Source organism: Dromaius novaehollandiae, chromosome 16 (assembly GCF_036370855.1).
Source record: "Dromaius novaehollandiae isolate bDroNov1 chromosome 16, bDroNov1.hap1, whole genome shotgun sequence".
Taxonomy (NCBI): domain Eukaryota; kingdom Metazoa; phylum Chordata; class Aves; order Casuariiformes; family Dromaiidae; genus Dromaius; species Dromaius novaehollandiae.
Genome location: NC_088113.1, coordinates 12,692,054 through 12,717,059, shown reverse-complemented (window position 1 = coordinate 12,717,059; position 25,006 = coordinate 12,692,054). Strand labels below are relative to the sequence as shown.

Here is a 25,006-nt window from a genome sequence, read left to right as displayed (position 1 = left end):
TATCTTTTGCTAGAGGATTCTAGTAGTTGTAGTAGTTATGGGCAGAATGGATTTAGCTTGTTGTTCCTGTCACTCCTGTCCAAAGTGTAATTTTGCATTACTGCATTGCTGTATTAAAAGCTAAAAATGAAAAACTTGAGGAATGGATCGCTGTGTCTCTTCCTAAGAAACGCTATGGATGGAAGTAATTTGCTTTCATCAGTAAACATAGCAGGCTTTGGCTAAAGGCTCTTACTGTCAGAAACTGGATTTATTTTGTGCATAGTGAGACAATGCAGATGGTTGTTAATGTGGCTCCATGGAACTGGCCTGTCTGATGAACCCCAGCTGGGTAACACTGGTTAATTTAGCCAATTAACCTGTACTGGGCAAGCTCACAGAGTGTTACCTCCGTGCTGAGGACGACGGTGGTACTGTCCGCTGCAGGATGCTGCTGAGAACTGTGTGCGGAACATGAAAAGGTATAGAGAAGTGGAGCTCTGCTTTTACTCAAGAGCAGAAGTTTATTTCTCTGTAATCAATTAGTCCTTGTTATCATTTGCATCTTTTCAGACCTTCCAGTGGTTCTTTGCGGTACAGCTAAATGTAGCTGACTTCATACTAATGTTTGGTCTTTTTATTTATACTGATACCTATGAGATTACTGATTTGCTATAGCCAGTTAGCTTTTTTCAAAATGTCAGTGCTTAACTGTAAAAATAAACTTTCCTTTGGCACCAAAAGACATATCAGTAGGGAACAAAAGTAACACAGTGAAAACAGCCTTGCTCTACTGAGCTTTCAATCGTTTCCCTCTCCTGAGGTGTGTTTTGGGAGTGAGTTCATCCACGTCTCCTTAGATTGCAAAGGAGTTGGGAAAGTAACGGCTGTGATGTGGTAGGTAATTGGGAAACCTTTAGAGCAGGGCTTGTCCAGCTCTCTTAGAGCATAGCCAGTATCCTCCGGGGCTGGAACTGTGGGCTCGTCCATGACTGTATTAACCACATCGCTTGCCATATACTACTATACAAGCTCCCTCTGCCAACCAAAGCAGTTACTTAAAAATATTTGCAGGATTAAGAAGGTTTATAGAGGCTTTTCCAGACAGTGTGTGCTTTTTACGGGGAAAATTAACCAGTTTTCCTTTATTACATGTTTTGTATCTCCTTCCTAGCTGGGGTGGTGTGTGTCCAGTGGCTGTAAGCAAGCAACCTATACTGTGCTTGCTGACACTGCTACCTGAGTAGGACACTGCAGAAGAACTGATAGCTCTTCTCGGACTTTTAGCCTGTTGGACTCTTCTTCCAGAGGCTGTGGCACAGGTCTCTGTCTAAAGGGTGTGGAGGATTCTGTGTAAAATGCATGATCTTTTTGTCTACCTCTTTCTCTGCTGGTGAAACTAAGGAAATTGGTCAGAGAGGCAGTTTCTCTTTTTCTTCCCTCTGAATGTCTAAATGTTTACTAAATTTCACAATCCAAATCCTAACAGCCATTCCTGTTGCTAAACATCTCTGTGCTTTCTGGTCTTACTGACACTCAGGCCTTTGTGTCTCCTACTACAGCCCCTTTGACACAGACAACCTGTTTTTGTCACCTGGAACCACTGCCAAGTTTTCTGTGGGTAGCAGGAAAAGTTCTTTATACAACTGGACGCCACCGAATACTCCCAGCTTCAGAGAGAAATATTACCTGGTGAGTATGTTGAGGGAAACAAAATAAAAAGCATAGACCTTAGGACTGGGTATCTGGCTTAGATCAGGCTATTAAAGAATATATGTGGAAATGTGAAAACACCTAGCACTGGGTGTAAAAACACCAGGGGCATCGTAGCTTATTTGGGGAATTCATTATTTCTTCTTTGAATCCTTCTTATTTTGAGTTCCATTTTAGATTTTAAAAAAGAAAAAAAAAACTGCTAAATATTCTTCTTGGCAGCCAGAAGGGTAGGGCTGTGGGCACACACTCAAATAGTCTACAGTGGGAATCAAATTAAGAACCAAGCCGTCTCATCAGAAAGTAGAACGGTGTCTTAGGGGTGCCATGTGAAACACCCCTTCCTCTACCTCAACCCCACTTTTCTGGCAGCTGTAGCCCAAATGAGCTGAAAAATCTGTCCTCCTCCCCATGCATTCAAGACAGTTTTAATCTAACATGTATTTCATTATGATCCTGTTAATTCTGCCATGTCTCAAATACTGGTAACTTCACACATATGTTCCTGTAATGTCAGCTCTAAGCCAGAGTTGGTGTTGTCTCACCAATTCAGCAGAAGAGTATATAGCCTTTTGGAAACAAGGTTATTACACATACAGGAAATGCTGGATTCTTAAAAATGAATGTTTCTTCTAACTGCATGTTCACAAGCTGTTCTGAGCTGATGAGACATGAAAACTGCTTTGCAAGTTTTCTTTTTTCCAGAAACAGTTTTATTGCTGTCTGGGTAACTTTCACATAAAAGCTCTCCTGCATAACTCCACTCAGTTCATCTATTAGGCTCTTCATACTTTGTTTCGACAATTTCTTCTGTCCCGTCAGCGCTGGCTTGGTTGCCTTGTGCAGAGGAGCCCTGTGTTTCTGATCAGTTTGGGTGTGCATGTTTCCAAGAACAGGAGAGAATGGTTTTCTGTCTTTGGTGGTATCTCGTGCTTATCAATTATATGTATGCTCACTTACGAATCTGTTTGCTGCAGTCTGCTTTGCAACAAAGACAGAACCAGGGGGATGTAAAAGATGAAGCTCAGCCTCCCAGCATATTGAGCTACTTGGCTGCCTGTGATTTCGGTGTGCATCCAAGGAGCAAACCTCACAGTGCTGCAGAGACAAGCGAGGCAGACTCGTTCAGCTCTGAGGATCAGAAAGGGACAGAATCCAGAAATACAACTCCAGCTCTAGGCCATAGGACATTGCCGTTGGTAATTATTCAGGAGACTAGTGCAGAAGAACGACATCCTCTTCCAAATCACGCAACTCTGGATATCTTGAAGAAGACTCCATGTATGGATGGATTTCCAAATACCCCATCTAGTTTTCTGATTCGTGGCAAAGGCAGTAGAGATTCTATCAACCAGACCAGAAATCGCCGCTTGACAGAGCAAGAAAACTTCAGCCAGAAAAGCTTGAATGCTGAAAATGACCTAAAACTAGATGGATGTGCAAAGTCAATCGATAAGACTCTCCTAGAAATATTAAATTTGCTGAAATTGCAGGATATGAGGCAAGCCCAACTGGAGAAATTGGAATACCAGGTTTTGTCTATGAGGGATAAATTAAAGGTATGGTAGTATTTTACTCTTGGGAGATGATGTAGTTTGCACTGTTACTCCTGAAAGTAGTAAAAGTTTCATGACCCTGTCTGTGAATTCTGATATTAGAATGTGTCAATGCCATGTCCCTCAAAAGTACGTTTGGCCACCAGAGGTCAGGCACCACTCAGAAAAGGCAGCCTCAAGAACCAACTCCGCAGTAGCATCTCTCAGGGACAGCCTTCAAATACTGTGCTTGGGTCAGTGATCCAGAAAAGGAGATTAACAAGCTGCATCTAGTCAAAGCGGGAAATAGTCTGGGCTAAGCAGGATCTGAACTGTATGTCAGAGCCTCTGCATTATGTCTTGCTTTTAATTTATGTGACATGCAAATAGATACTTTTCTGATTTTTTCCAGATTTAATATACCTTGAGATGACTGCATCAGCTCACCAAATATAATGTTTCTGTAGGGTCACCTATGCTTCTGCAGGCAGTTCAGTCTGTCTGACAAGCCAGCCTTTCAACCATATAGTGCTGAAATTTTTTCTTTCTTTAGAGGAAAGATCCCAGATAAGAGCTTTCTGAAAGATTATATTGCAAATTCGCCTTGTAGTACATGGGGCCAGCATGCAGGCTTGGGAGAGAGTCTACTGTAAGACTTCAGTTGATGTCTGGAATAAAAATGTTGTTAACAATGCTGCACTGACATCCTAGTCCAACACAACACTTTAAAAAGTAGAAATTAAAAAATAAAAGTGCTGCCAGATCAGCAGCCTTTTCGGGGGGAGAGTGCTGGTGCCCTCTATTGATTTTTGTCCAATAGTGGAACCTACTATTGATTTTTAAGTGGCAAATTCTGTGCTGACATGCCACAGACCCCTCAAATTGCTACTTCTAGATCTGAAACAGGGAATGAGTGAAGATTGTACTAATGGATGCAGAGAAAGTCAGCTCTCATACCAACATTAGCATGTATGGGAATCCCAAAGAGGAGTAAAGATGGATTAAAATATTGAAGTATATCATGAAATTAATTAGCAGCATTATTTTGGGATCAGAGTGATGTACAAAGAGCTAATTTCCCTGGCGTGTTAAGAATAAAATGAGTGTAGCAGCAAACTGATTTGTTATTAAGAGCAATTTGAAAATCGTTGAAGAACTCTTGCAAAATGGCTTGATCCATGCAAATAACAATAGTTTTTCCCCCTTTCTAAAAACAGCTAAAGACACTTCCTCACAAACATTTATCTATGGAAAGTTTAATGGTGGAGACAGTGATGGAAAGTTTTGACTTTTTGAATACTGACTGTAGTGCTGATGAGCTGTCGTTATTTGGAAGCATAAGAACAGCCAGTATCAGGTATGTATCTGCAGCCCTTCATTAAAGGGGGCGAGGGAAAGGGGCAAGGAAGGCTGATCCCAGAAACACTGATATGCTTGACTCAGCTAAGTATGACTGTGCAGGTCTGCTAATGGTAGGACCATCCAGGAGAGAGACCAGTTTTTTGGTAATGCTCTCAGATGTACAATTCAGAATACCTACCAAATGGTAGGAAACTTAAATTAAACTGCTGGACAATATTGCAGAATGATACTCCCAGCATAGGATGATGGAAGAAGGCCTGTTAGACTGTAGGGAACAGGCTTGTCTGAGTGATGCTGAACAGTTCTGCACTGGCAAGGGAAAGAGCAAGGAGTAACTCATAGAGCTCCTCTACCTCTTCTTTCTTCTGGATTCAGTTTTACATTTTGCAAGTCACTTAACACTGGAACTTGTGCTCCAGAGCTGTGAGCCTGATCCTGGGATGCTTATTCCACTCCCGATATCATCAGTTTCAGAGAAAAACAAGGAATTGGTCTGTTTTGGTGCATATTGCTTTTGCAAATGAGCTAGCAAATCAATTCATTTATCTGGAAGTCTCTTTCTAGTATTGATTCTCTAAAATGTTTTTCTTGTGGGATCAGTCTTTTTAAGTCTTTTTAATGAAATTTTTAAGGAAGTGTTATAAATGCAATCAAAAATGCTGTTACCTGTTAAGTGCCATCTGGTTTGTACCTTTGCAACTTGGTCAAAGGCTACTAGTGAGAGTGCATGTCTTCATCCTTACACAGTGAAAATGTAGGATTTTAGAGGCTAAATGTATCCAGGAACTTTAAATAGAATCTTTTTTCTTTCTCTTGAGATTTTCCTGCATCACTGTGCTGGGGTAACATTTCAATTCCTTTTTATTTTTTCCTGATCTATACAGCACGTACAATGACAACACATTGCAGTCCCTGAGCTGTGACATGAAAACAGAAGCAAGAGATGTAACTACTGGTGATGACAGCTTAGACACACTTTTGATAACTCATCTGAAGCTGTGCAAATCCCTTTTGCAGGTAGGGAATAGCCTGTGGGTTTCCAGGGCAGACTGTAATTGTTGATTCTAATTATGGACAAACATAAATATGTAGCTGGTTCTCCTACAAAAGTTGAAAGACTCAGGATAGAAATTAGGTCGCAACAATGCAGTGTGTACACGCTGCACAGAACACATCATACAAACGCTGGAAAAAAGCTCTGCTGCTCTCTTTTGGCCTTTTGGTTTAGCTGAAGCAGTAAATAATCACTCTGTGCCCAAAGGAATGGTGAGCAGGCTGCAGGTGAAGTAGGACAGATTTGGGTTGATTACTGATAGCAGGTGATCCACTCTTCTATCAGTGAAAAAATACTACCACTAGAAAGAAACTGGTAGTATGCAGGATATGCAAGGACTGTAGAGATGTCCTTTGAGACCTTGTGCTTCAATTCATTTCAGTTATAGTACTCAAGCACATTATTGTCTTCAAACAACGTATCACCTCTGATGAGGATGGGCAGCAGAGGACAGCCTAACTATTAGTACTGGTCTGCTATACAGTCGTCAAAGGATAGGTGCAAAGAATCCCTAATGCAGGGACAGCCTATGCCATAGAATGTGTTTTACTCATCCTGTTATGCTGAGCAGCTTTGCACTCAGAGGTGACCAGTCCACTGTGTGATGGGAAAAGAGGCCTTTTGAGAGAAGCTGGTGTTTTCCCACTGATTCTAGAAGCTCGATTCTAAGAAACAAAGCCATTGTCCTCTTGAGCTTGATAACTGCCTTTGTTTCAGCTACTGAGAAGAGCATGTTGTATTTCAGAAGCTGAGGTCACCAAACGTAGCCCAGATTGTCCAGGAGAGCCTTTTGGAAGAAGTGTCACAGCAGACACAAGTCCTGGGGGAAGTCTTGGATGGGTCTGTTGAAGAGAGTGAGTAACTGTACCGTGCCAAGGCATGCCAGAGGTGTGAGAGGTCCAGATAACACTGCTTATGCTGTCCCAGACACATCAGGGTTTCAGTCTAAATTCCTTACATGCTCATATTCATGTTATTAAAACAGATCTTACAGATAAATTGTAAGCTCTTAGAAAAAACAGGGGCTAATTCTTTTTTTTTTTTTTCACTGCAAGGAAGGAAAAGGTTTGAAGAAGTTTTGCTCAAAAAATAATAGCTGGACCAGTGTGTCTTAGAAACAAGGATGTTACAGATGGAGTTTGTGGTCAAAGAATGGCAAAATAGCCTTAAGTCTCCTTTTATATTTATGCTTCTACTTAGTAAGCAAACAGCCTAACTTCTGTATACCTTTGCAAGAAGAGTTTGGGGTGTGCTCTCTCCCATCTCAGCCCTTTCCCTGCTATCTTCCTTCACTGATTGTTCAAGATCATAAAAATCATAAAGGCACCATGCGAGACTTTGAAGTTATTTGTTCTCATCTTGGTAACATATAGTGGCAGGAATGCAAATTCTAGTTGGAAGCACTTGCTGACATAGCTTTTATGCTGAAAGACCTGAGAATAAACTGGCCCCCAGAGCAAGGAACAGTCTTTGGGATAATCTGATGGGGAAAGTGTAGGAGTCTGAAATATAGAATACAGGTTCAACATTTCTACAGGTAAGAGCAAGAAATGATAGGGTTTAAATGATAGCAAGAAACCGCAGAGTATTCCTTCAAGTGTTCTTCAGAGGTCCTTGATGGAAGGAGGCATGCCTCAGCCTGTTCACTGGGATTCAGTTCTGCACTCCTGAGGCTACATAAGGCAGAATCTCTAAAATGCTTAGCAGTGACACAGCTCACACTGGTAGAAGTGGGAACAGTCAAAGTTAAGAGAAAGTGCCTCTGAAACTCGACTCAGATGCCAGGGGAAAAATGAATAATGAATTGAGGGGCAGTAGAGCTCTGCCAGGCATCTTACTCAGGTCTCGTTACGACAGTTTAGGACCTCAACCCCAGCTTGCTGAAATCAGTACTTGCAAGATTTTAAAATACTGGCAGGAACCTCCAGCTTTGAACAAAGCCAGCTGTATGATGCAAATACAAGTTATGCTGACACATCTCTAGATATGCTATCTGGTACCTAATTTCTCATGTAAAGTCCAAAATCCACTAGAGCTCACTGACTTTGTAAAACTTATTTTTTCAGTTATTCAGAAGACTAAAAAGAAGAAGCATTTTCTGAAAATCTGGAGTGACATTGCAGAGCCTGGCAGCATCTTGTTTGCTTCAGTAGAAAGGTTCCGTCATGCACTGAAGTACATACTGATGCTCAAAGTGAAGGAAAAATACCCTGGTCAATTAGAAGCAGGTACCAGTCCATTTCTTGAACATAGGGCCACTTGGGTTTTATCATACTGCAAGGCTAAAGGTTGTCTTTGTGCATTTTAAAAATAAACTAAAACTCTTATGTAGTTATTTTAAAGCATCTCATGCCTAACCATTCTTTCTTTTTCTCATTTGTTCTTTTCTGTGTTACCTTCAGTATTGCAGAGATTGCTGGAGCAGATTGTCACCTGTGATGGGTTGCTCCCCTCTCCGTACCTTCAGACAGAACCAGTTACTTTGTTCCAATTTTGTAGCTACCTGGAGAAGCACCATATTACCAGCCTGGAGAAACACTTGGGAAAACTTGCTAAAGAAGGTAATGGCAGGTACTTGGCTCCTTCACTTGAACTGACAAGGCCAGCAGTTGGCTACTACTCAAGACATACTTTCAGAGCAGAGAGCAGCCTACCATAGCGTTGCCAACTCGGTTCCGTTTTAATTGCCCTTATGCCCATGCAATTTTTAATTAGAACAGGAAAGACGCACCTAGTTCCCACCTAGTCCACATCTAACAAGGTAGAAATGAAACAAGTGCAAAGGAAGGGTTTACCTCAATGCCGTTAAAAAAAGGGGGTTCTATAATATGCTGAAGTTAAAGCAGAAACTAAGTTGGCAACAATCTACACCTATATTCAAAGACTGTGTAAATGGTCTGTAGCTCTGTGTGACTATAACAACTGTAATGAGACACAGATAACAGTGTTAAATTCCAGGTCACTAATACACATTTGCTCTAATACAAATTTAGCCCAACATATGAAAGGACTTTAAAATTTAGTCTGTTTCAGAGAAAAATTATTTTAAAAATAGTCCTGATAGTGGCTGTACTTTCAGTCTTATTTTGATACAGATGACTTATCTGGTAGGGGAATGAGAACTTGTGCATTACTAGTCAGTGAAAAACAGCTGGAATATTCTTCAAATTCAAATGGTCAGTCCAGTGCTTGATTTCCTATTTTTGAAAAGATATAGGTGTCTCTCCTTGACCAGTACTGCTAGATGCTTGAGAGATGTTTAAAGAAATATTTTGCTTGATTGTTTTTTCCTTATTTTAGGACTAGTCAAATTGTCCTCCAGTCCCAATGTGCAGGAGTTCTCTTGCAGTGTATGTTGTATTTTGTTGAAAGGACCAGGGCTTCGCTGCATCTTGTGAACAACAATTGTGAAATATAGTCACTGCTCCATTTCTTGGACAGAGTTAGGAGGAAATGAAACAATGAAAGGGAAAGACAGGATGGTCAAAGGGGCAGTTGTCTTGATTTGCTTCCTGCCACGCCAGGGTTGCTTACTATCCGTGTGACTAACTACATGAGGCTGAAGGAGACATAACTAGAGGGCAGTTTGTCTCCTCTTAGGAACACCTCATATGTTGGTCAGTGAAGTTGAGTCCTTTCACTTGTAGTAATGCTAATTGAGGAGCTACAGTGCCCTGGACGGCTGAAGACTCTTAAGAAACTGAAAGGAAAGCGACTGAACAAGCTCCAACCTCTACCGCAGACTTTACGGCTACTTGGGATTCTGCAGCTAGACGGCAACCACCGTGTCAGCAAAGCAGCCACTTCCTGCCTCTCCCGTGCAGCAGCAAACAAGAACTTTAGGGAAAAGGTAAAACTATTTCTCATCATCCTTCCTAATAAGATGCTGAAATGCATGCAATTTGTTCTGTCCTAGAAGAGCACTTTTGTCCTCTATGCACTTCATTAATCTATTAACTAGAAACTAAAGCAAAAGAGTGCTGAAGTGATTCATCTACATTCTTAATTTAGCTTCAAATAGGTAAAACAGTGCTGATAGGTAAAACAGGGCTGATGCTGGCAATCTGAATTTGATTGATTACAGTTGAGCTTTAAAAGCCTTTTTTTCTCCCCCTTCCCCCCCCCCCCCCCCACCAAGGCTCTGCTTTTTTACACCGATGTTCTACCTGACTATGATGCAAGACTTCAGCAAGCTGCATGTTTGGCCCTCAAAAACCTCAGAGTAAGCATTTAAACTTCTACTTACTTTTTTACTGTGTCCATCTGTCCAAAACTGTTGAATGCAAGAGTGTGTTTTAGGCTGTCAAAATTATTTTTTCAAATTCTTTGTATTTGGAATTTTGGCTTCTGGAGTTCTGGACTATTATTGCTATTATTCAAAAGGCAGCAGGCACAGGGAGCTGCAATCATAGTGTCTGCAATCTTAGATTTGCTACAATATGCAGAGTACAATGTTAGAAAGGTTCTTTTCTAACTTCTACAATATTGTTAATGGTGCAGGACAACAGCTGCTCTCTGACTGGGGGACATCATCTAGCATGTGGAAAAATGAGCAATGGAATCAATTATTTAGGTAGTCAATAAAATCTAGAAATCTAAAGCTAAATCAGTTCATCTTATTTTAACAATAGCTGATCATAGGCACAAAATATAAGAAATATTTGCATTGCTATTATAAGAAACTGTCAGAGTGGATTTAAAGCCTTCTAGCGTCCCACAAATCTGTAATAAATTTGTTTACACACAAGAGATTATTGTCAGTACAGTTTCTACAATCTTGCAGTCACAAGATAGGCCCCAAAAGCCACTGAGTCTTATTCTCAAGGTCAGATTTGCAAAGTAGCAGCTGCCCTTGCATTAACCTGCATTAACTCTTTCAGTTAAAATCCTGATCCCCTATTGTGTATTATGCTAATGTAGCAGCAGTGAACTGTGCCCTAGAACTTTAATGCTTTTTCATGCCCTGAAACAGGAGAGAAAGTGGCAGAGATAAGCTTATGCTCAGAAAAAATAATTAACTGCAATCTGATATGTTGGGAGAGTAAAGAGCACAGTAAAGTTGGTATGTGTTCACTTTGCTGAAAATATTAATCAAAATGCTTTTTAAAAAGCTACCTTTGCTATTTTTCTCTTTGCAAACAGGGTGTAGAAAGTATTGAGGAGGTTGCCCATCTGTGCCAATCTGAAACAGAGGAAGTTCGAAATGCAGCCAGGGAAACAACTCTATCATTTGGTAAGTGTTTTGTACAACTTAAAAAAATATATATATAGATTCTGAAAGAGTCGTATGTAGAGAAATATGACCATATGTAATAAAACCAAAATAGGCCTGAAGCTCTACCTATGTGTTCAGCCTGAACTCATCTAAGACTGCAGAAATGCTTCAGGAGCAACTGCTTGATACTGTTAAGATAAACTTCATACCACATATAGTAAGTATTAGGCTCCCTTTAAAGTTTGTAGACTCAGACCAAGGAGATTACTGTAGGATAAAGTGCTTTAAGAACCACTGAAGGGTTTAAAGGGGTGGCAGATAGGTACTGAACGTGCTGACAGTGCTGCTGGAGTACTTATTAATGGAGTACTGGCATCAGCAATTTTTCCCTCCTAGATTTTGGTAAAATGGCATTTGAACCTGGCAGATCACAATAAAGCCCTGTTCTAGCTCTACTAAACTGACTGAAAGATCTTTTATGTATCGTAACACCAACAGACTATCTCTGCCTGGTAATCTCATCAGCAGTAACCTAGAAACTGACTGGTTACTTCTAATTTTGATGTTCCTGTTCTCCTCCAAACTGCTCCACTGAATACTGGAGGGATAATGAGTACAGATATAACAAGGTCTTATACTCGTTCATTACCTGTTACTTCTACAGAATTCAAGCACACATTCAAGTGGTGTTGAACTGCTAATAAAATGTCAATGTTCTAATCTTGCTACTGTCATGTAATGCCTAATGAAGGGAAAGGGGAAATACCTAGACCAAATATCTTAAACACATAGCAGCTAGACAGGATGTCCAGTTACCTAAAAGATAATAGATACTAATTGCCCAATTCTGTTCATCATAAGCAGCTAGATTCAGGCTTAGTTCTGTATATCCAGACTTACTTCACAAAAACACACTCAGATTTACATGTGTTACAAGTTTTCCAAATGTGACACTCCAAATCATTAGTCGTGTTGGAGACCTAAAAGGCCGCATTTACAGAAGACCTAATTTTCCATGGTAGCTTCTACTTGTTTGTGGAAGACTATACCTTCAGAGAAGGCTTTTGTCACTACTGAAAGCTCTCTTCAGCTCTGAATGAAGTCACAACAAGAGAAGCATTTCTAAAGTGTTACTTTTTTCAGGGTGTTTCCAACAGACATCTCTTCCTTAGCATGGACTGTTTCTCTTTCTCCGTAGGTGAAAAGGGACGGCAAGCCTTTGAGAAAATGGACAGGATTTGCTGTGAAGTAAGAGACACTGTATCTCAAGAGGCTGAAATTGAAATCACAGTATTTTAGCAGTGGAATATGAGGAGCTAAATCACATTGTCTACAAAGCCAGATGTGGGCACCTGAAGACTTTAGTTTGTTTACGCGTCTGATTTACTTACACTCTGCTACATATGCACTCTTCACTGACAGAGCACAGGTTTCCAAAAAGTGGGGTAGTATGGGACCTAGACAAGGTAGACTGGAATCTCTGTCTTTTTCACTCACAGCACTGGTGAAATCTCAAGTGCTGGAAGAATAGAAAACAGGATCTCCTAGAATATGGAACCAGGTTGTCACTTGAGTTAAATCCCCGTCTGATGGGAAATGTCTTCTCCTGCACAAACTGTAAGTCAAATCTGATATATTTTCCTGTAGGTATTTTATTAATTGGGCATTTCTCAAAGAGGAACGAAATGACGACTCTCCAACTTCTGGAGCATAACACTTCACCTAGAAACTTTCCTAGTGAAATCAAATGCTGGATGCTACTCCTCCATGCCATACTGCATCTAGGAATTGAAAGAAATCAGAAAATTACATCTGAAGCTGAGTAATGGCTGGAATACCCATCTGGTATTAACAAGATTTTTTTTTTTTTTTTAGATTTACCCCCAAACAACTGCTTGTAAGATTTCAAATTGCTACTTAAAAAAAATGAATGCTGACTTCAGTGAGTGTAAAAATCTTAAACTACTTTGTTTCCAGAAACAGTTCATTCTATAGCATGAGTGGACTGAAAATTTGTTCCTTGGAGGGATTGTGGTGGACAACGACCAAACCTTATCTGTAGCATTTCTAGCAGTTCCACCTTGGGATGCAGTCAGTTCTTCTAGTTCCAAAACTAGCAGACAGCACAGCTTACCTATATCAGTTGCCACATCTGTTAGACTCTAGCAGTATTGTTTGGGGGGTGGAGGGATGGGGGCCTACCTTTTTTTGTACAATTTAGTTTCAGAAGGAAAGTGTGTTACTTCAAAAAGCTCTGGTTTTTTTTGTTTTTTTGTTTTTGTAATCATTGCACCTTGGGATAGCTTCAAAAAAGGATTGATTATATATCCTCAGCAATTTACAACAGGAAGTTATGCATCTTTCCTTAGTTACATCTGCCATGTATAGATCTGACTGGCATATGGACAGACCTGTATAAGTTTTTTTTTAAAATGTACATTTTATTCATTTAATCGTTGGTAAGGATTTCTCAAAATCATATACCCGTTGTCAGGCTCCTTTCTCAACGCTTGTTTCCTGTAGTGGAGGGCAGCCACAAAGAGAAGTCTGACTTCAGGTAAAATACTTGAAAGGGTTTGACTTGTCTGTATATATTATATATAAATAGTACTTTTCTATTCAGTATTTATTTTTTGGATTTCATACTGTTTTCTATAACTGTAATAAAACATTTGAGACAAATTCTTGCAAGTGCTTTACACTACTTTACGCTATAACGACAAGGCAATGAACCCCTCAAGGGAATTGAGATACTGCATATCAAGCTAAGCTGCCTGTCAAGATGAGTATGCCATGCAGCTAGTCCTGTATTCGCTCTGTGTAAAGTTCAGGCTTGCACCGTTGAAAGGGCCTGTGCTGCTGTATTTAGTTTGGGAATATGTAGTTTGCTCATATGCTTAAACTCTTTACTGATGAGCTCTGAATAGCAGGACCATGCTGTTTAGGTCACATTATTCTATAGCAAAGTAAAACTTAGAGGCGGTCTGCCTAGCCATGCTCTAACTCTGCTTTTAATTTACAGATGTTTTGAAAAGTAGGAGAAAGACATTCTCCTACTTAAGTAAGTTCTCTGCTTCTCCTTGCCTCCTTCCCCCTTTCAAGTGAATGGGAAATAGGTAGTGATTTGTAACAGAGGGGGGCAGCTAACCCCACTATTTCATGCTGCAGCCTGAGCTAGGCTTTAAACACTAACATTAAGGTCCTGACAGTTTCTAAGGGGCAGTATATGGAAACCTACCTGAGCTGCCTTAATGCCACTTCAGGGAGCTAGTGAAAGTTCCCTTTCCATGCAGTTCTTCTCCGTTTGTAACTTTCTTTAAAAACATAAATGAAGGTAAATACTTTAATCCAAAGTAAGTGGAAATGTGATAGCTGCACCTTCTAAAATACAACTAGACAGGTTACTGTATCCTATAGCACTTTCCTACCAAACACAGCTGCATGTTAAGGTACAACTGAAACTTTCAAAAAGCATTTGTGCTTCAGAGTCACTCTATTTTATATATTACACAGACTACTGACTCAAAATAGTTAACTATTTTAATTATTTAAAGCGAAAGATTTGAGGAGGGGGATGTATGTGGGGGACATCAGACAACAGGACACTCACCTCACTTATTTGTAGGTCAGATCTCCACTAGAAGAAAAGAAGTTCTTATTTAAAACACTTTCTAGTGAGAAAAATAAATGTTGTGCTAGCCCAGATTTGCAAGTGGTTCAAACCAGGAGCCAGTGCCTCTGGCTATAAGACAAGAAGTGGTAAGACTCGTACATAGGTTCTTTAAAAAAAGAATTTTATTGTTACAACTAAAATGAGAACTGAAAACTTGTATGGGAATTTGAAAAACTGTACAATTTTACTATAACCTGTGAGGTCTTTGCAGTGGCTTACACAAAAGACAAGATACCTGAAAATGTATTATACCAAAACATTTAGCTTTTTTGTTTTTTATTTTTTTAAAAAAGTTTATTCTATGGCAATCTGTAAAAAAGAAAGACCTGATGAGTAAATATTTGCTTAAGGCATATAGCAGAGCAGCTCACTAACTTTCTAACAAGTTTAACATGGATATTTGTCCATTTTCCAAGAATAGGTTAACCAATACACCCACTTTGAAACGCTACTGTATATACACACCCAAACTACTACATACATATACAGGACATCAAAACAAAAATGTTTACAGTTCAGTATTATAAGCCTTATACACACCTCACTGGGCTTACTGGATATTCTACTGTCTCTCCCAGGACAGTATAAATTCTCCTGGAGTTGGAACAGATTAAAGAAGTAAAGTACAGTGGCAGAAAGGGAGATATTCTAAGCTTTTTCTGTGCAGAAACTTTTTTCTTAGAATAACTTGTAAGCACAATACAAGTGAATTTTTCTGGATTCAAAGGAAGGATGCTTTGCTTTCCTGTCAAGCCTAAAATTTAATATATTCCCCCTTGCAAACAGTATAGCAAGTATTTTTTTATTATTATTTTTATTTTTTGGAAATGGGCCACCATTTCAGGAGCCTGTATTTCTGAAGATCAAAGCATGCTATTGAGATCTTGCAGAAGAGGCTTCCTTCTCTCTCTCCTCCAACGCAGCTTTGAAGGCAGCACAGCAAGTCATACCCTGAAATCGAGCTATTCTGTGCCTAAAGTGACCAGAGGCGAGGTGTGAATATGGCTTACCAAACGCTTTGGAATGTCTGTACTATAATTACTCAGCTGAAATGAACCATGCTAAACAACTGGGTTACACTGAGTACGCAGAAATTCAATAGGAAGTCATGCCAAGTATTAGGCGAGTACATGTTATCTGATAAACACCAAATCAGTCCATCGCTGAACGAAGATACTTTCAGCAACACCCTTTGAACCACAGCCACTTAATGATCAGTTCATGCAAATATAATTTGGGCACATCAGTAAGCAGAAATATAAGTTCTTTCATCTTTCAAGCACGTGGTATTTAATCAGGACACTAGAAGACTTTACATGCATTTTAATACAAATGGGGTACAAATGTTGCCTTAGAACAATATTCTACCAGATGATGGAGAGAATAGCGGGGACAAAGCAATCACATACCGTATCTTAAATACACAGATGAGCCATTATATATTACCATTTTTCTATACTCATTTTTTTTCATGTTTCCAATAATATTACTAAATATTGACTGATTACAACATTCCTCCTTTCAAGTACTGGTCTGACCAACAGTCTCACAGGTAAAGTATTAATTCCCAGTACTACCTGAGGATTTATTATTGTACTTTTGAGAAGCCCTTGATGCAAGCTTAACAAAACACAAAATAGAAGCAACTCCCACCCCCCAGTCACCATCCTATTCATTGAAGGAAAAGAGCTACACCTACAGACAGCTTTGCAAAAATAAATATGGAGTGGAAAGACTTACACAAGATACTCCATAATGATGTTTGTACTGAGAATGGTGGTTAAGTGCTATAAATCTAGAAGGTATTTAAAAAATAAAAAGAACTGATTAGTAACACTGTTGCAAATCAGTTGTCATGGTTTAGTTGCAATTACTACAACTTTCAGTAGTGAGTTTGCTCCTATCCCCATGACGTGAGCAAAGAAATCTTCGCTGTTATTGTTTAAACTATAATAATTTGGTACTAATGAGAGGAAGAGCATTGACTAAGAAGGTTTAGTGCAATGCAGACTTCCAGTCACAGTTCTACCAATGCACCCAAATCCTTATTTACAAGCACTTTACATTATTCAAGTCCTAGGCCTGCTTAACAGGCCCACCAACTGAGTGAAACAATTTAGACGCGGTGTGGTATAGAGCATGAATTAGGACAAAAACCACTCATCTCCCTTAGCTTATGCTACAATAGCAACAACCCTGTCTGCAGAGGTGCAAGGCTTATCCACTTACACCACTGTGTCCAATAATTACTGAACAGCGTATCTTCAAGCCAAACTAAAGCCAGTATTTTAAATCTTTGCTTTAAAAAAGCAGAACACACAAATGCTTGCATCATAAGCCAACTGTTACGTTCAGAGACCAACATGTCTTCTGTTAAACTTTTTATGTCTTAAGGAAGCTGCCACAGCTTTAATTGCTCTGGATTTATTGAAATGCTTTCCTGATTATTACCCGCAACACTCTGAGCACATTACCGCTCTATCCCTTGCGGAAAGCATGTTATTTTGCGGAAAGCACATTTAGAGTGAAACTGTATTTTACATTCCAAATGATGAGGTTTAAGAACTGGTCCTTCTAAACGCCAACTGAACAGCTGTAAAATGCTGGTGGACATGTTTTGGTTGAATTTCCCTTCCTGTTTCTCTCCCTCCCCTCACCTAACCCAGAATACAAAGGTAAAAACAGCTTTATAAAGGATGGTACAATGTAAATAGGCATATGTGCAAGTAGAGTGCAACAAAAGTCAATGAGGAGATACAAAAAAAAAAAAAGAAAGAAAAAGAAAGCTTGCCATGTTGGGATACCCTGAGCAAATGCAGAAGCCTGTTTCTATAAACACATGTAAAACAATAAGCTCTTTAAGAACAGTTATGCCAAGATTAAATATATCAATACCACAGGCACTGCCCACAACTCAGTCTTTAACAGATGAAGCGCAAAAAAAAAAAAAAGAAAAAAAAAAGAAAAAAAAAAAGTAAAGCCCTCCCCTTCCAAAAAGTTTACATTCTTCAGATATGTGGGTTTCTCTTTCCTTTTTGGGAACTCATCAGTATAAGTCATGTATTTGGTTACAACACTTGGAGAGTACAAGCAAGTTTCACTTGTGCCTAGTTTTTCTGAAACACAAAAAAAAGGACTGGCTTTTTAAAAAAGGCTAAAAACAACAATGTGTTGTAATTCTATTATTTAGTTTAAAAAACAAAAGAAAAAATAACATAAGAAAAACAAGACTATTTGGCATTTTTTCTGCTTACTCCTGAATATTTTAAGGCCCTGAGATTAGAATATTATGTTCTTGGGACCACAGGGCTAGATTAAACCCTAGTGCATCAATTCTCTCTTTAAGCCCTAACCAAAGTTCCAGCGTTTCAACCTAAGATCTATTTCCACTGAGACAAGGCTCACATGCCTCAATTAGCTTTCTTTCATAGAAGCTTATTACAAACCGATCAAATCGTTGGTGTTTTCTGCAGGCTCAATCTTGCTGGCATGTCCATCAATGAAAACATACCCTGTAACAGAGATAAGCTCCTGCCGTGAGGAAAGTGAACACGCATATATTCACTAGAAATGGTTTCCACGTTGTCATCACATTCTCATCATCCTCTTCCAAGTTTTCTGACTTCATTGACTCTTCTTTGTGGGGTGAGACACGCAGATTTTCACCAACAGTTCTCCTCCGAATTTCAGTGTCTTGACTAATGCTTAAAGACAGAGAAAGAAATACTCAGTACTGGATTCTCCACTTGGGAGAGGCCATGTGGACTCTACAAGCACATGGCCTCACCCACTGAACACCCCAGACAAAGCTGTAAATCACATGCTATCAGGAGCTGCAGTACATGACAAACACATACAGTCTGGGCTGTTAACTTATATGTTTTAAACAGTGCTTATAATCAAAAGCCATCCAAAAAAGGATAGTAATAATTTATTCTTGATACCAACAGATTCTCAGATACACCTTGTGCATTCAATCCCAGTTCACGTTCTTGTTGGGCAACAATGCTTGGAACTATTCTGTACCCTTTGAAAAGGGGGCTGAGAGCTTTAAACAACACCTGCTTCCATTGTTCATCATGAATACGCTACCTGCACAGCCACTGAAACAGGAAGCTAACTAGCACAACCAAACCTAAATCTAGATTAGGAGAATATTAAGGTTCTAAAATCAAGCACCCCTCAAGAAGTCAGAAAGTACTAGAATCATAGTTGCTTGTGCAGCCTTAACTTAGAAGGAACAGCTAAATGCATTGTGATGGTTTTTAATGATGGAACTGCTCAAGATTTCTTCAACTTTAATACTCTTAACACAGGTTTTCTAGATACTAGATCTCCATCATGTGGGCGGCATATTGACACCCAAAGAGGCTTCTTAACTGAGGAGAAGCTTTTAGATCTACTGTACAACTTCCTCCAGCTGAATTAAGAAAGCAGAGCATAATCATGTTGTGTGGACCAGTAGGGTAGTAACTAGCAGAGAGATGCTTTGCTGGGGAATTTCCTAGACATCCGCTGACAGCTGAAGTATAGAAGAACTTAAGAATCTTGGTTCCATTCCAGGTACTAGAATATCTGGGCAGGGAAAAATAAATATGCTTAAAACTTCTGCCTATTCCTCCCTCACCTCTCCCAGCAAAACCTTTCCCACCCCTCCATCTCCTCCAGTCTTTCACTGCCCCACATCGTTTCACGTCAGACTGCTCTTCTACTCACTGTGCCTTCCCCCTCCTGCCTGGCAAGTTTCACACTCTCCCTTCTAGACTCACTGTCCCAGACAAGAAGACTAAAGCAGTGATCACAGAGGAGGCCTGATCTTGCAGCTACAGTACTGGTATGGAATAAGGGAGCTCAGGATTCAAATCCTGGCCTTTTCTAGTATGCCTAAAACATTGCATAAGGTAGGACTTAACTGTAGCAAGGTGAAAACTAGATCTAGCCCAAGCCAGCCTCTACAATCGGTGAAGACAGGCAGTTCCGGAGGATGACTCAACTCCATTCTAACAGAAGTGTCTAAAATAAATGAGATTAATCTGAGTCTACCTCCATCCATAAAATGGATGGAGAAAATCCTTTATTTTATGCTGAGTCTCTGAACAATTTAGAGCAGGACATGTCTCATGTTTATTTAGACCAAACTGTGCAAACTATTTCCAGGAAGTCATTATTCACTGAAAAATTCAGATTTATAAAGCTAATGAGATGTGGGACACCAACTTTACATTCATACTCTTAATGAGGTATAGAAAGTGTTACTTGGCATCTTGTATCCCAGGTAAATATTGTGATAACAGAACTATATTGTCACTGAGGGAAGAAAGAGGAAGGTGGGAGGGAGCTAACAGGTTCCGATCATGGTCATGGCCTCTCTGCACCACTATCTGAAATTAAGAGGAGGTTATTTTGCAGAAAGACTGCTGAAAACACATCTCACTAATCTCCAGTTCCCACAGTCACACAACTCCCCCATTGATCTGCCTAAATAAAGTACATGAATTTTGCCAGCTGCATCTGTTGAAGAGTTCTGTGGAAAATACTGAAACTTGATACTTTTATTCTGGTATTCCTGTTGGAAGCTGAAGATGTCTTGTTAGAAGACCATCTAGTGGGGGAACGTTAAACTTTCCCTTGATTATCTCTGGTGTGTCTAGGGTTTGGGGTTTTTCCCCCCCCTCCCTTTTTTCTTTTTGCTCCGTGTAGCATCGAATTCACTGTTCTGAACAAGACTAGCTAACCTGCCAGCGAAACCGGAGCACACTGACTTCAACAACTTCCACCCCACCCCACCTGTACAGCAGTAGTGACATCTAGCGGCTAAGTACCAGAAACCCTGGCTTCTCCACTGTCATAGTGCTTTCACACAGCACTTCTGCACATTTATTAGTCCTTACAATTTAGGTTACAATGAGAGGTAGAAAAGTTTTCTGCTCATGAACCCCCTCTACTGCTTTGATCAATAGCAGCTTGTAATTAATTTCACATTTTTAAGTGTGACTGAAATTAGTTAGCCTAGCTTTCCGCTCCACAACTAATCCCGCCCCTAACTTCTGAAAGAACTCCTCTGTAACTTGACATATACTGTATGTAAATCAAGACTAAACCATCTCATTATGCTGTCATTTTTTCTTTTACTCTAGCAGGATCCCATAAACGGCCCTAGTTTGTGTGAGAAGTTAAAAGAACATGAGCATAAAACCTTTACTGAGAAGGACGCACAGATCTGGATTTCAGGACTGTGTTACACTAACTCATCAAGATCTGTTCAGGACATGCCATTTATGAACAAGCTTCCTATAACATCTCAAAGCTGTAAGCCAACTGTCCATTCTTTTTGGGACAGTTAATGTGGGAAACTAAGTAAATTACCTGTCTGTGATCAGTGGCACAGATGAACAAGCTCGGCCATCTGGAGCCATCTCTTCCACAGTGCTGACTGAGCATCTAATCTCTTCCTCTACCACTTGACGCTTGGGAAAGAATTCTGTGTGTTCATGCATCCTTCCATTGTGCATTTCTGAGGTTCGCTTTGGTGGTCTGGGAGGTGGTGGTGTATGTTCAGGTGGTGGGTCCAGATCCTCATTGGAGAGCTCTTTCCACTGTTCCTTCATGGAAGGAAATACCCTATTAAGCTTTCCTCTATTTAATAATTTCTTTTATGTAAGCTATTATAACTTTTAATTTAACATGGCAGAGACTTTATAGTTGAGTTTTGAATTTATTTTTAGGGTGACTTCATATGCATTGAAAAAGGAAAAAAAGACACACAAAAAGAAATCCAGACTTAAGTTATGTGCAGTATATAGAAGAACTCTACACACATAGAAGACATTAGCTATAAATGCGAGCAAGTTTAATCTACTTCTGTACGAAGCTTTATATAGCACAAAATGGAGTCTGTGTTGCTAGAGTTTGTTTACCATAAATCAAACACACAGGATTTGAATCACAATACTTAAACTTGTGGCATATTAGAAAATTGCTGTTATCCAAAACGGAAGACAAAACTGATGCAGCCAGTGTATACCTTGATTACAGTGTTGAAAAGTATCTCTGACATAGGGGCCACCTAATGTACTACAGGGCTACAAGTACTTTTATAAAGAAATCACATAGTAAAGCATGTCTTGTATTTAAAAATCCTGTAATATAAAAATTTATTCATGTTCAAACATGAAATTTAAAGTTTCATTCTATCTTGTCCACGCCAGAAAATATCTGCTAGAGTCAAAACAGAGTTGCAACTTACTACATTAGGCTGTGCAGTCAATAATACTCACTTGCACTGAAGCATCTCCCATAATGAATTTTGCCCCTTCAACAACAGCTAAGTAAGAGAAGCGAAGCTGATCTGCTGTCTGTATAAGGCCCATTCTGTACTTCCTCATTTCTAGAAGGACCTGCTTAACGTCCACTGAAGAAGGATCTTTTCTTTTGTCCATCTGAAGAGAAAAATTTGAAAGATGCTTTATGCTCTGACGACATTCAATACAATTACTCAATTCTGTAGTACAGAATTAATGAATTAATAAAAAACTGGTATCAGCTATCCATCGGGTCTCTAAGAAGACTGAGATGGACCAGTTCACTGGATCTCCACAGTCTTGTCAGTATTTCCTTCTGTCTTTCCTTTTTGAAATAAAGGCAGACATTTTAACCTAGGCATGACTTCTGTGCATTAGTTGCTCTTACATGGTAACAGAGTAAAGTCTTGGAACTCAGGATAGTATCCCCCTGCCTACAGGGGAAGTTGACTCTGTAAAAGGAAACACATTAGATTTATTTTTCATTGTTTCAGGATAGTTCACACTATTACTTAGTCCAAAGCAAACGTGATTTTTTCATAACTACAAAGGCAAAGTCTCTCTTTGCAAAACATCCTATTACTAGAGACCTTTCTTCCATACGCTCAGAATGACCTGGTAAGAAAGAGAGCTGCCTCTAACCTTAAACGGGAATATACTCCCAAATTAGAACCGAGTAAAATAACGGTAACTTGCAACAATACTTCACAGAAAATGCCACAGCTCTTCGTAGGCCTACAACAAACCATCCCTCAAATAACTCTACAGAAATAGCATTTCACCATCATGTAGAATAAGTAGTTCTTACCAGCAGAAGACAAGTATCAACCAAACAAAAGGTTCCCGATCTCCCGATTCCTGCACTGCAGTGCACAACAACAGGTCCATGCTCAGGGCTCAGTGACCCAGACTCTCTCACTTTGAACAGGAAGTTGAGGAATGAAGCAGGTGACTCTGGGACTCCAAAGTCAGGCCACGTAGTATAATGAAAGTGCAGAATCTCTCTAGTTTCCTGTTTCTGTAGGAGAAGGTATTTATAAAGTCTTTTAGCCTGGAAATAAGAGTCAAAGACTATTCAAAGCACAGACTCCTACAACAATGTTCCAATGAGCAAATACCATTCCTTGCATGTTCATTTTCCTAGCAAATAATCTCTTTTTTATTTATCTATCTATCTATCTATCTCATGGTTGGACATTTTTAGCTTTAAGTCAATTTCATATTTATTCATTTGGAAAAATTGTAGCTATTTCCTTTAAAAAGAACTCTGTGATGTATATGGAATGGAGGAGGAGTGCGTGTGCACAGCTTTTATGACATTCATGCTGAATTACTTCCTCTTCAAACTACATTACAAGAACTTTAGCTGTTAGTAGAACAGCTACTTCAGAACAGCTGACTTTTAAATTCAAATCACAAAGTTCCACTAGTCTGAGGGAGCTTTTATAGTTACATAGCTAAGAAACTATCTAACTTACAAATAATTATGTCTTGCTGTGAAGGTCTCAGTATTTCGAGCAAAGGAAATGAGATATGTAAATTTACTTCTGCATAACATGGTTTAATTTTTTCAGTACAATTCAAATGCTTTTAGCAACACAAGATAGCTGGCACTGTCCTGTGCCTGCCAGTTTCCAATGGCAGAATATCATTTGAAGATTTCTCAAAATTAAGTACCTCAAGTTATAGAAGCCCGTTACAGTTTCTGCAAGCAAAAACCTTACACTATCACAGCTGTTCCTTTACAGCCTTGTTCCCTATTTGAAAACTTTCTTCCAAGATTACTAAGCTACTGGTGCTTACATCCTCCTAGAATCCCGAGCTACAACTTTAAAAAACATGTCTGTGGCAGACATCATACTTAAGTCACACCACAAACTACAACCACCAAATTCTGACTCACTCAGGTACAATTTGGCTGGTCAAATTCATACCTGCTAACTGTTTCACATTTCCTGGCAAGATGAAGTGTATAAGAAGCTAAGAGATGAACTGAGTAATAGCTGTATCTTAGTAGCGTAGTCGTGAGCTGTACCAGGACAGAATTCAGATTAGCATGTCACAATATACACACCTAGCTCAACCCCATAAGGAACCTATGGGTATTATCTTCAGCTGCCTGCATTCAGTGTTGTTCCTTAGCCAGTCTCCCCCAGGAGCTTTAGATCAGCTCTCACTGCTCTGAATGACTCTGTTTTTGTCCTTCTCCTCTACTAGAGCAATGCTCTAACAGAAGGCAATACTGAAGGGGAGGGGAAGGGTGAGAAAAAGCACACACAGCTTTATTTTGATATTGCCCCCCCCAAAAAAAGAGTTACTCTTTTAAAGCTAGTTGCCTGATCCTCATGCTGAGCTCCATACAGCTCATTGCAAGACCAGGGCTGAAATGATTCCTGCCATCAGTGCAAAACTTGAAGACTTAAGCCACAGCCTAAAAAACCCAAACCTTAGAACAAGACACAGGCAAACAGGTAGCGTAAGTGACTGGAAGAGCAACTATTTCAGACTTAAGCAGCACAGAAGCACCAAAACATTTGCAAAGTGATATTATAACGGGTTCTCTGAAATCCCATGTTGTGACGAGCTAACCTCACTGAGTCTATGGACAAAGATGTAAATATAAAGACTCTAGCTTCCCCAAGCATATTTAAAAAATATTTAGAGTTTCATTTCCACAAAACAAGTTGGAGGCTGCAGAATAATCTCATGTAGGATTACTAATTCTACAACAAAATCTGCCTTTGTTGATCAAGAGGTAAGTCTCACCTCAAAGAAGTTAAAGGATCTGATTGGTAGTAGTTTCTGTACTTACTGTAAGGTTTTCCAATTCTAGCTGTCGTACTGTGTAATATGATTTTATATCTTCAGATATCAAGGTTAGTTTCAAGTTTGTATCTTCAAAAAACATTTCTTTCTCTTCCTTCTGTGGCCAGTACTGTGCGCACTTTATCTAAAAATAAACAGGAGCCATTTATACATACATTTATGTTTGTGTAAAGGCAAGAAATAAGTGTCCCTAAATACAACATTTTCTTATAAGACAAGCTCATGATCTGCCTTTACTGTAAGAAGGAACAATTCTAGTGCGAAGGATACCGGTCTTCCTATACGCTGCAGCACCATGTCCTCAGAGAATCTTCTGTATATGTCAAATTATTTTGACCCTGGCTGAAC

The 25,006-nt window shown here is 39.5% G+C and overlaps 2 protein-coding genes across 11 annotated transcripts in view; one reads left to right on the top strand and one right to left on the bottom strand.

Annotated features, from left to right (window-relative positions):
• Positions 1 to 13,540, top strand: part of RIPOR3 (RIPOR family member 3) — a 55,458-nt gene extending 41,918 nt beyond the window's left edge. For 9 of the 10 annotated variants that reach the window (XM_026099631.2, XM_026099630.2, XM_064521498.1 and 6 more), the window contains 11 exons: positions 1,542 to 1,671; positions 2,670 to 3,251; positions 4,445 to 4,584; positions 5,474 to 5,606; positions 6,389 to 6,497; positions 7,710 to 7,871; positions 8,046 to 8,204; positions 9,291 to 9,493; positions 9,782 to 9,865; positions 10,786 to 10,876; positions 12,057 to 13,540. In XM_026099631.2, coding sequence (XP_025955416.2) covers positions 1,542 to 1,671; positions 2,670 to 3,251; positions 4,445 to 4,584; positions 5,474 to 5,606; positions 6,389 to 6,497; positions 7,710 to 7,871; positions 8,046 to 8,204; positions 9,291 to 9,493; positions 9,782 to 9,865; positions 10,786 to 10,876; positions 12,057 to 12,157 — 1,894 coding nt within the window. In that variant the 3' untranslated portion in view covers positions 12,158 to 13,540. Of the gene's footprint in view, positions 1 to 1,541; positions 1,672 to 2,669; positions 3,252 to 4,444; positions 4,585 to 5,473; positions 5,607 to 6,388; positions 6,498 to 7,709; positions 7,872 to 8,045; positions 8,205 to 9,243; positions 9,494 to 9,781; positions 9,866 to 10,785; positions 10,877 to 12,056 lie in introns of those variants that run through there. The other variant, XM_064521501.1, reaches the window with a different exon arrangement.
• A 1,091-nt stretch (positions 13,541 to 14,631) lies between these two features.
• PTPN1 (protein tyrosine phosphatase non-receptor type 1) overlaps positions 14,632 to 25,006 on the bottom strand; it is a 46,494-nt gene continuing 36,119 nt past the window's right edge. Inside the window, exons 5-9 of the mRNA XM_026099606.2 lie at positions 24,645 to 24,782; positions 22,641 to 22,850; positions 21,809 to 21,970; positions 20,898 to 21,133; positions 14,632 to 18,235 (exon numbers count right to left, since the gene is read on the bottom strand). Of these exons, the coding sequence (XP_025955391.1) occupies positions 18,028 to 18,235; positions 20,898 to 21,133; positions 21,809 to 21,970; positions 22,641 to 22,850; positions 24,645 to 24,782 (954 nt within the window). The 3' untranslated portion in view covers positions 14,632 to 18,027. The remainder of the gene's footprint in view (positions 18,236 to 20,897; positions 21,134 to 21,808; positions 21,971 to 22,640; positions 22,851 to 24,644; positions 24,783 to 25,006) is intronic.